The 12,601-nt window shown below is 32.4% G+C and overlaps 1 protein-coding gene across 1 annotated transcript; it reads left to right on the forward strand.

The window, feature by feature from the left end:
* The first annotated feature begins 9,708 nt into the window (after positions 1-9,708).
* On the forward strand, positions 9,709-10,257 carry LOC21403380 (monothiol glutaredoxin-S6). The gene has a single exon (XM_010114452.2). It carries the CDS (start codon positions 9,782-9,784, stop codon positions 10,088-10,090), a length of 309 nt encoding a protein of 102 aa, XP_010112754.1. The 5' UTR covers positions 9,709-9,781; the 3' UTR covers positions 10,091-10,257.
* Positions 10,258-12,601: the final 2,344 nt, after the last annotated feature.

Raw genomic sequence — 12,601 nt, forward strand, 5'->3', positions numbered from 1 at the left:
TCTGGATTAAAGTTCTATCAGTGACTGAAAGCAGAGATTACAAAATTTTTGTCAGTTATTTTGGCATCAGTGCTAATTACATTTTCACCACATAACTATTTTAGTTTAATTTTAAGTAGTACATTAGCTTTTAATAATTTTTCTTATTGTGGCTCAATACATATCTTGTCAGAAGGAGCCATTCTAATTTTAATTGTAGAACCATAAATGTAGAAATTTTACAGAAAACGACCCCAATTGTCTTCCAAAACATTGTACTAAACAATGACCTCAAGTGCCAAGTAAGCATAGGAAAGATCCTGATGAGAGCAAGTACGATTTTTCAGCATGCCTGGTCCTACACATATAACATTTGGAAGACTGTAACAGGACATTCAAGCACGTGTAAGAAGACATTCATTCTATATATATATATATATATATATATGTGTGTGTATATGCATATGGGAATTTCTTCAATTAAAAACGCGCAACAAGAAGGAAATTATTCATCCCATACTAGTGTTACATCTTTTCAAAGTTATTAATATTGCAAGAGAGTTAGTGGTATCTTCTACCTGGGTTACTTGACGTTATATGTGCTCTCTATTGGGGTCGAAGTTTTCATCATTTTAATTGGATTTATCTTTTTTATAATCATATATACGCTCATGCAATTTTGTATGTTCAAATTGTTCTGAAAAAATACCATGTCATGTAGTAAAAGAAACGAAGTAATATGTTTTGTCAGATTACTGCGGACGATCATCTATGAACCCACATCCTATGTGTTCAGTTCTTAAGCTAGAAATAAGAGGCCAAAATAAATAGTGCGAGTACGTATTCCCCGACTATGAAAAGATATAAAACAAAAAATAAGCTAAAATAACAAAGTGTATCTCAGGGTTTTTATAGACTCATAGAAGAGATCAGCACCTTTAAACAAACGAAATTAACAATGGATTTGGTTAAAAGTTGAACAATATATAATAAATCCCATTATACGCATATAAGAGATTTAATCTCATAATTACACTATTACCGCTAAAATGCACGCACTTTATAGGCATAATAGTAAAGATCTTTTTTTTTTTTCCATTTTGATTTTAAAAGATGAAATGAAAGGTCAAGTCGTCAAGATGTTATTTGAACTTTTTGAAAACAAAAACGAACGTAATTTCATCAACAAAAACACATGATCTATATATGATTCTATAGTCATAGGTCTTGTAGTGTCATGTCGTTCTATACAATTAATCAAACGCGGAGAAATAACTGTCTCAATATTCTCAACAACTAAACATGTGTTTTGCATGAAAACTATATATATATATATATAAGAAGTATATTTTATAGTTATTTTGCACAAAATGCGGGCAGGATACATTAACGTTATATATTATATATTTGCTCGTCGCAACTTGCAAATATTCATGATTGCAGATATAAAGCCAATGAGCTAGCTAAGTCGGTCATTATCAAATAATCATATTTAAAAACCTCTCTAATCTCGGAATCCAAATCATCAATCCAGTACAAAATATACATATTCTTTCGAATATTTAAGAATATTATTCCTTTTTCCCAAGTTTTTATTCTATATCTGGAAGGTAAATCTAGTAGCAGTAGTACACGCGTGAACAAGTCATAACAATCTTTAGCCCTTATAAATACACAAGTTGAACCTCAAATTCTTCAAGCAAAAAAAAAAAGTCCAGCTTAAAAATCATTCCATTAATACGTACTACAAAGTACAATATTCACTTAATATTATATGGATCACATAGCGAGCATGGTGGAGAGGAGGCCACTGGTGATGTTCAGCAGGCTGCGCCATGTGCCACACAATAAAGTCACTGATGCGCCACTTTGGGGCCAACCTCACCGTTTACGAGCTCGATCAGCTCCAGAACGGCCGCCAGATCGAGGCGGCGCTGTTGCAGATGGGCTGTCGCCCGGGGGTCCCGGCGGTGTACATAGGCCAGCAGTTCGTCGGGGGCGCCGACGCCGTCATGAGCCTCCATCTCCAGAGCAGGCTTGTCCCAATGCTCATTGCTGCGGGAGCTATTTTCATATGGCAGGATCAAAACCGCGGTTATTAATATATAGTAAATATATATTTACTTTAATCGTGCTACGCATGCATGTTTGTATGTGTAGTGTGCATCTTTTCTCAACGGGCCTGTTAATTAGGTCGAAATAAAGAGATTTTTGTTTTCGGTTAATGGTATTTACAGTAGGAGACTATGTACTTGAGATATATATATATATATATACAGTTGCCATTATATGGTGCATATTATGGATTTTAATAGTACTATTCGGCCTTGTTTTATACATGGCATGACATATATATGTGGTCGTACTTGTACATTTGTATAACTTTAAGTATATGCATGTGTGAAGCTAGCTTCTTTTTGCTAATAAATGACAATATTAAAGTATACATATTTCATAGTCTATATCTATATCAGTTGAACTTAATATTCATAATCGTTGATCTTTACATTCTTAGTTTTTATTTGGACCTGGATTAAGGACAAGTAATGTTGTGGCTCATAAAGTTATTTCATTGAGCCTATTCAATATTTTTCAATACCAGATTAGGTTGTTGTCTACGTGTGAGGCTCCTTAGTTTGACCCTGGTTGCTAGTTTTTCCTAGCGGAAGACTTCTCTTTTATTTTGTAGTTGGCCATGAGAAGTGGCCTCAACGCCTTTCTATTTGTGTTTTTATCTAGGCTTTTTGATCCTTAGAAGTCTTTATTGAATATGCATATATATATTTATTATATTTTATATATATACACACACGATCGTTCATAATAGGATCCAAAGTGATCATCAAAATTTTTAATGATCACAATAGCTAGCAAGTTCTAATTACCATCTTGAGATATATAGCATGTTGAAAAGTGCGGTTACTTATTGAAAGGATTCATTTAGTAGATCTTAAGATATATATATACACACACACATTAATCATGAAGAGCAAAACATTAAAGTTTGACACACACATATATAAAATTATCCATTGTTTGCATGAAAAAAAAAAAGAAACTTATCCGTGAATGTCAGTAATCACATATATATATATATATATTACTTATAGGGATACGTATTATGTCAACATTAATTAATATGCGCAAAGCTCAACTATATATATATATATAGGCAAAGATAAAACTAAGAAAACACGTGTTTGCAAGCCAAGGGCTGTAAATGCTCACAATACATCACGCACAGAGAAAAGAAACGCACATGGAATATAGTTAACCACGTGCTCTACTAAAGTGGAAAACAACAACTCATATGCAAAAGGCGATGCTTCCTTGCTATCTATACTATTTTTATTCACTTTTTCTTTTTAGGGAATTTTCTGACGCTGAAGAATTTTGCGTCCTTGTTATCATCATGACGATCAGTCCACATGATACAAACTAAAGAGAAAAACACAAGCGCACACAGAGACGCATATGGATATATATATATATATACATAAATACATACAGAGATAACGCGTATATATATATATATACATGCATAAATCCATGGGAGACAAAAATCAAAACAAGTTGTGTACAAAGCATGCGTATCTGAGGCACATCGTGACCTTAAAGGAATCTTTTTTTTTTTTTATGCCGGGAACCGTCCTTGAATTCACTAGTTATATATTCTAATTGTGATATTCTCATCCACAAAAATCGACATTCTCAAAAATATCGATGGATTCCTGAGGTATTTTCACCTAGCCACCCTGTGGTTTAAAATGGATGTAGAATTGGATATATATATATATATATATGTGTGTGTGTGTGTATTATAATTAGCAGGAGGTCAAGTGGCTGACCTAGGTATATATACTTAAATCTTAGTGTATATAGTCCGGATCGGGAAAGATAGTTGGAGCTTATATAATTAAAAGATGCCACATTTTTGTGCAGAAGCTTTTTTCCAAAACAAAGCGGATAATAGTTACATGACAATGTTATATATAGGTGCCAAACCTACCTTTATTTTAAGTCTAGTTACATATATGCAGAGTGATCTGATCAGCTTCATTGTCAGGTACATGTAAAATGTATACATATACAATTAGGGAGATTGTAATACGTTGTGAAAGTTGAAAGTAAAAGTTTCAAGCAAAGTGATTTATATAGAAATATGGGTACTCTATAGGGCCTGTATGGTAGTGTTTCAAAAGTGGTTTTATTTTGAGTACGAAAATAAAATGAGAATTTTTTAAGAATGGTGTTAGGAATATTTCTGAAATTGCGTTTGGTTATTTTTGTTTTATTCTGAGATATTGTTTTACGTGTAGAAAAAGTGAAATGAGTTTGGATATGTTTTTGAAAATGTATATTAAGTTATAATCTTATAAAATGAAAACAAAAATAAAAAAAAACAACTTTTAACCATTTTCTATTTTAATAAAAAATACTGTTTTTTATTTTTATTCTCGTTCTTAGAACATTTGTTAACCAAATGTTGTTTAGACGTGTTTGTGTCTCAAAATATGTGCATAAACATTTTAAAAAACAATGAAAACCAATACCAAACAGAACCATAATATTACCTTTGTATATATAGGTGAGTGTATGCTACTACGACACACCACAAGTGGGCTAGGCGGAATGGGCAATTGGACTCTTTTCGTAGCACAATTTGCATTTGTGGAAAAAAAATTTCCTTGCAGTTTTTAAATTTAATCTAAACCATTGATTCGATTAGTTATAACATGACTAGACTAATAAACTCCAAAATTTATCAAAGTTTTATCTTTGTTTTGTTCATTTAATAATATTGCTAGTTATTGAATTTAGTATTACTTTGGAGGTATATTTACCGCCAAATAACATTAGCTAGCAAACTCTTATAATGGAATCAAATAACACCTTAAAAAAAAGTATCACATTCAGAGACGGAAACAGTCAATTTTTAGGGTGGCTTAAGCCCCTCCTCAACTTTTTATTTTTCTTAAACCTATGCATATATATATATATAATCCCATAGAAAATATAAAAACTTGATTTAGCCCACCCCCCAAACCACAATTTTCTTTTTTAACAGAACCCATATAATCAATTTACATACTAATCCCTATACAAAAATATGAGAACTTGATTTCAGTCTTCATTAACTCATTGAAAAAACATCACTTTATACAAAAGTCCAACTAAAACTCAATAGTCTTCATATCTAAAATAGCCTAACTATTTAAAATTTTTTATTGTAGTTCTTAATCCTTATGATAAAAAAATTCTGAGTTCGATCGTCACTGATCACAGGACAAACCCTTTACTTTTATGTCTCTTCTTCTCTGCACTCAAACAAATTTTCCACCAAATTTCATCAACATTTGGTAGTCGAAAATTAAAGAGTATTCGTTTAACGTAGAACTTCATGATTAGGTTCTACAAGGCAGACAAGTAAATGCATGATTCCTCATGATTAGAATATGGGTGATGGAAAGTTCGAATTCCAAAAAGTTGCATATTTGGTAGTGAGTTGTTCTGTTCTGTATATATATATGTAGGGTCTGAAATATTTTAAATAATCAATTTCTAAAGAAAGGGATAACATGATTTGATTACTCAGTTTGCCTACCTCAGTTGGTGTTTCTTAGCAATAACAAGTTGATGAAAGTTCGGAAATGCTATGTATCTTAAGTCTCACTCATCACCTGAATCTTTTTCATTTATCATAAAAAAAAAAAAATGTTAGCAATATTTTTTTGTCACTCTTTACATTCACTGTTTAACACGTAGACTCCACTATTTCGTTATCCGTTTATATAATAATAATAATAATAATATGTCATATTAGTGGAATTCACGTGTCAAATAGTGAAGGCAGAGAGTGACAGAAAAATTGTCGCCACCATTTTTCTATCATAAAAGGTTAGAGACTGAGATCACTTTAATTGACCGATTTTGATGTCTAATACAGTATGTAACCAATTACGTTATGCCATGCTATTTAGTAGAATAAAACATTAAAACATGTTTACGTTATTTTGAATATTTTTAATAATATGTTAGGTTGACAGTAAAAATTCGTCAACAAATTACTAACAGATTTTTGGTGGTTTGTGTGCGAATCAAGTGGATTAAAACGTGATTAATGAAAATAAAGAGAAGATCAACACATAAATTTTATAGTGATTCACCCCGAATTCTAGAGCTACGTCCACTGAGAGAGAGTTTCACTATGTTCTTGAGAAAGATATTACAATGTGAGAGAGAGAATTCAGAACCCTCCTTCTGGGCCATTCTCCTCCTATTTATACATCATATCACCCTTGTCAATTTTCTAATCAAATTTTGAGACACCTTCACCAAATCTCAGAACAATGATCTCTGATCACCGAGATTTCAGTCAGCCAGCCTGATTTTTCCCACAAACTTCGCCACTAACTCGGCATGCATTAAATGCATGTCATGTGTCAGGTCAGATATCACGTCCTTCAGGACGTGTGTGGGTGCGGCGCCTTTGGGACCTTCTAAGCGGTCTCCGTCTTCAAAAGACAATGCGGTCGAATTCATACTGTGATATACTCCTCAGTATGATCATCCTCTTAAGGGCTCTATTTCCAGTTTAGAGTCGGCGTCCATAGAATTGCGGGATACTTTATGCACAGCTGGCATGGTCATTAATTATCTAGTTATGCCACGTGGTGACCATCTAGTGGCTGATGTAGAGCGTGAAATTTTTCCTACAATATGTTATAATGTGGTTAATTAGACACCATTTTATGACACCAAATATCGGACACGGATAATATAATGAATGTGTTAAAGAGTTAAGTTGATGCAAGTTCGGAAATGCTATGCATCTTAAGTCTCACTCATCACCGGAATTTTTTCCATTTATTATAAGGATGGTTCAAATAATATAATGTGGTTAGTTAGAGAGCTTTTGAGCACACCAAATATTGGACATTGATAATCTGAATCCATTAAAGAGCTAATTTAAAAACGAAAACTGTTCCTTTTAATTATGGATCAAGGACATTTAGGTTTGAAGATTGACTTCGGTTACTATTTTCGAAATTATAAGTAGTGACATGAAACACAATTTAATAACATAAAAAATTTAAAGATGCACAGAAATGTTAAAAGACTTCTGTATATGCTACACATAAGACTTCTATATATGCATATGCTTTGTGCCCTTTCTGAAGAGTTTTTCCTCTATATACTAGTTGCAACACTCCATGATTAATATATATATATACCTCGATCGACGGAAAGCATGGACCTCGATCGAGGTCCCAGACCGATGTCGCTAGAAAACTCCGACACATCAAGATAGACCAAGATCGAGGAGAAGGTGGGAATGACACGTGTGAGGAGAAAAGATCGTCCCAAAGCCAAGACACGTGGTCCCCCTTCCTAAGAATGATACGACCAATGAAGATGAGACACATGTAAATTAGTAAATAACAGAGTTGAAAGGGACGTCTACTGGACTAAGAAATTTCATGGGCACTTTAAAGGAGAGAATGTTTTAAGAAAACTCTAATCGGGTAAGAATTAGTGATGTGTCACGATCAGAGGGGATATGGTATTGTTTGAAAGATTATTCTTTTGTTATTTCACCTTATTTGAATACTTGTTTATTTAAGCGTCGGAGTTTCTTCTGCAGGACAATCTCCAGTGTTCCCAGACGACGAAGTGACTAGAAGAAAGAACAAGAAGAGGTCGATTAACCCCAAAAGTCGATATTTGGAAAGCCACACAACCAAATGGGGCTTTAGAACTTTATTTATTTGTTTTATTGACCTCAAAAGAGAGGTTCTGTAGCTTCATTATTAATTTTACATTTAATAGGAGTTCTTGTTAGTAATTATATAGAACATATCTTTGATGGCAAAAGTACTAATCCAATGCTATGGAAATTCATATGATGATTAGAACTTGTGCATATATATGGATGCACTTGAAAAATGTGTTAATTAGCATTCTAGGCGACTGTATTAAATGCTTTAATATTGTATATGGATTCTTCTAATTAAAGAACGGATCCCACGTTGATAATGAAAAGAAGGCTTGACCAAAGTTTAATTATATACATATTTTTTTTATAAAAGTTTGATTATATTCAATTATGCGTTTAATTTTCTTTACAGAGAATATATATACTCTATTTAGAGAAATGTTAGTATCATTTTTTTGTCACTTTTTTTCACTTTTTACATTTATTGTTTGACATATGGATTCTAGTAATATGATATATTATTATTTAAAAAAAAAACAGAGATAGTGAAGTATAAATGTTAAACAGTAAATACAGTGGATGACAAAAAAAGTGGCAGAAAAAATGATGTTAGCATTTTTCATATATTATATGTATGTATTATTGAATTTGAGGGGCATTTTTTCTTCGACAGAGTAACTTAGTACGAACGTGAAGAATTAAGGTGACGTTTGGTTCATGAGTTCAGAATCATAGTTCATGAATCTGATTTTTTGAAATTCAAATTTTTTATAAAAGAAAAATACTGTAGCAGAACTACGAACCATGATCTTAAATTAGACAGAATTTTTGAAACAAACGTCACTTAAAATTGATATAAATTGGTGGGCCCTTAAGTCGTCTTCTTCTCCTTATGTGATCAGCACGTGGATTTTTTCATGGTATCTTTGGGAGACAGATTTGTGACCATTTATAAGCATCTTTATTTACTTTTCTCTGCCCCACACACACACATATTTGATATTTGCCCTTTTTTGTTCTTCTCTCTTTCTAATTGGCTTTCGGTTTTCTTGAACTGAACTAGATGCGAATTTTAAAACTTTACACGTATACTGGATAAACCCCACTTGCCAACTTCGTTCTCAGCTTGGCATATGCGCCAAATTTTTTTATTAGGTCAGCAGTTGTGATGTGGGAGGAAAAAAAAAAGATTACTGAGGAAGAAGGTATTATGTACACATATCTATAAATTAAAGAACTTGTAAACTAACCTTATAATATATAAAACATCTGTATGTATAGAAGAGGATACCCCAGTATTAATTACCATAACTAACAGAATCTATTTGTAAGTTTGATGTTGTGTGATCGTCTTTTATTAGTATGCGGTGTTGAATTAATGTTTAATTGATTTTTTGTGAATCTGTGTCATGGGTTCAGAACCTAAAATGTATAGTAAAATTCATAATAATAATAATAATAAATTATTATTATTATTATGATTGAAGTAATCAAACACCAATTCAAACTTTTTTTTTTCATATTTTACACTATATCAAACGTCAATTTAGACCATTGTTTGCCATAAAGATTTTAAGCCACCGGTTTAAATAAAAAAAATGTTTAAAACTATCCAATTTGAACCCGCAAAGCGAACGGAGTGGGATATTTATATGAATTCTAATTTATAAACAACAGTTGACTTTGTAAAAAGACAAAACTGACCTTGACGTAGCCAATATATAATGACTGAACGTGGAGCTTGACGGCCGAAAGGGGTCTCCATCAAGTAATCATGATAAAAGGGGTAGTTTGGGAATATTCCAATGACACTAAATTTTCAACCTTTGGGGTCATTAAATAATTATTCTACACGAGAGATATATGCAATTCCCACCACATTTCATTTTTTTTTTTTTTTTAAAAAAAACGAGAAAAGAAAGTGTAAACCAGCTAGCTACTACTATAAAAGGACATGCATGGAACTCAAGTTTCCCCATAGCCAAAAAAAATCGACTATAGTACTACACATATATATATATATATATCTTCTTATTACAATCTATATTGCTTATCACAAACAATATTTATCAAATATTAGTAATTATGGCAACCATAGAGAGTTTGGTGGCTGAGAAACCAGTGGTGATATTCAGCAAGAACTCATGTGCAATGTGCTATTCCGTAAAGTCGCTCTTTAAAAACTATGGGGCTAACACAACGGTGTATGAGCTTGACGAGGTACCAAATGGGCAACAAATTGAGAGAGAGCTTCTTCAGTTGGGGTGTCAACCAAGTGTACCGGCCGTTTACATTAACCAAAAGTTCATTGGTGGTGCTGATACCATTTTCACCCTCCAACTCAAGAACGAGCTTGTCCCATTGCTTATACAGGCCAAGGCAATATGGGTATAATGGCCATTTTCCTGCTCCACCATTAAAGCTTAATGAATAAGTACGTATACTTTTTGCTTTTCCTCTTTTTTCTTTTTTTTTTTTAATCTCTGCTTTGTATTATCATAAATAAGAATGGCTAAATAAACCTCAATGTATGTACTACACACACACACACACACACACACACACACATATATATATATATATATATATATATATATATTTGTGTGTGTGTATACACTACTTATATATGCAGAGTTCCATGTGTGTATAATTGGCGAGGGTGTATGTAGCCTATAGTTTTCATCACCTTTAACCTTTGAAGAGAGGCATTTAAAGGTTTTCTGCCCCTTTATGTAACAGCGATAAATAAAGGCACATGGTTATATATTTTTATGCGTGTGTATCACTATCATACCATAGTGGCTGAAAATATAGCATACGCATGTATATATTTATAATGTGGTCCGTCTGGCCAAACATGTTTTTGTGTGTGTCTGATTGAGGCCTGTGGAAAAAGTAAAAAGCAAGACCATCAATGATGAAACCGATGAAACAACAAGATCTCGTTTATTTCACCGATTCGAGTTTTACTACAGTAAAAAACTCTCAGAAACAGTCACATCTAACTTTTTTGCTACAATAAAAAACTCTCACATAAAGTCACATCTCAACTCGAATTAAAAACTCGAATCAGCGAACTAAACGGGCCCTACATATGTGTATATATATATATATATATATGTTATATATATATATATATATAAGCTTAAACATGTCATGAAGTTAAGTATTATCATGTGTTTTATTTGTCTTCAAATTGATTAAATATCAAAATTAGTTGCATATAACATATCTTATTCTCTCAATTATCATGAAGAGCGAGTTTATTGGCCATATATACTTGAATATTGTATAGTTAGAGATCCAAAACCAAGATACAGAGGTAAATAGCAAGTATTGGTGCCAAATTGCGCCAGATGCTTACACAAGATAGGAAGAAATTATATGAAATATATAGTGAATAAGTGATATAATCATCATGTGTTTTATTTTGTTTCCGTTTTTTTTTTTCCTCATGAAACATGTGTTTGTGATTGAGGGCAAAAGGTAAAACCATGAATGATGAAACCTATATAACACACCATAGATAAGCTTAAACATGTTTTAAAAAAACAGAAGCTATAAAGCCATCTGATAATTCACGTCATATCTTATCTAGTTTTAATAACAACGAAAATTATTGTAAGAGACGGAGAAATTATATTAGTATGGATTTAATGGTAATTAGATTGCTTTTACTCAATTAATCATTCGAACCTCACTTTAGTTCACGCATTCTGTGCCATCAAAACATATTTTGGTACAGGAGCGACTTGGTCAAAATCCAATTCTATGCATTGATGAATCGGATTGAATTTCTCATTCATATACATCTTATACTAACGGAAATAATATGATAAATGACTAGAAATAACAAAAAATTACTATCCCAAAGAGAGCATAAGAATGGTGGGGTTCACTTTTATAAGGCTTAGAGGAGACTATGACTTCATCTCTTTCTGACGTGAGACAAAAAGCTTTTTCACTTTTTCTTAATTTCTTAGGAGTTTTCCCTTCAGTTTTCTCAACTTCACATGAGCACTTTGAGAGTCAATTTCTCATTCATTCGTTCACTATTTTAAACATATAAATATATCATTTCAATCTTCTCACAGCGGAGAACACAATTCCAAACATGTGATGAAGTTTAATATTTTCATGTGTTTTATGTCTTCAAGTTGCTTAAATCAAAATCAGTTGGATATAACATATCTTATTCTCGCAATCATCATGAAGAGAGCGAGTTTATTTGAGGGCAATGATTTTGTAATAGACGGATATAGATGAACAACCTTGGCCATATATACTTGTATATATAGTTATAGATCCAAAACAAGATTAGCAAATATTGGTGCCAAATTGCACAGATGCTTACACAAGATAAGAAGAAAATGGAATAGCGAATAAATAGCGTAACCAAAGGAATTAAGACAGGAAAAACAACAGGTAAGATGCTCACCTTCATTCATAAACGTCCTGATCGATAGAGGGAATTGCATGTCAATGATCTTTTTCAGGTTTAACCTTTGGCTAAAATACGAGAGAATCACTTTGAGAGTAACTTTAAAGATTATGATAAATCTATGTCCGTAAATGTTGTTTGAGATAAAGTTTATCAGGTACTAGCTGTACAGTTCTATATAATCTACAAAAAGGGATTTAACATATATTCTAAAAAACGTAATAGAGATTAGATCTAGCAGTATTTTCTTTTATCTTTCTTTCTGGAAGATTTAGCAGTAAAGTTTGTTGGTTACTTGGAGTTGTTTAACTAAATAGTAATCATTGTTTGATAAAGGGCGTCGCTTTTACAAAAGCTTCCTCTTTTGTTTATCACCATCCTTTAGACTCGAGAGAATTTGGGGAAATAATGGTACTAGTTTTCCATTAATGAGAAGATAATATACATGCACTTACATGAAGAAT

Source organism: Morus notabilis, unplaced genomic scaffold (assembly GCF_000414095.1).
Source record: "Morus notabilis unplaced genomic scaffold, ASM41409v2 Scaffold264, whole genome shotgun sequence".
NCBI lineage: Eukaryota > Viridiplantae > Streptophyta > Magnoliopsida > Rosales > Moraceae > Morus > Morus notabilis.

Coding starts and splice junctions, on each gene's coding strand:
- LOC21403380 (XM_010114452.2), top strand. CDS start 9,782: ATGGCAACCATAGAGAGTTTGGTGGCTGAGAAACCAGTGGTGATATTC.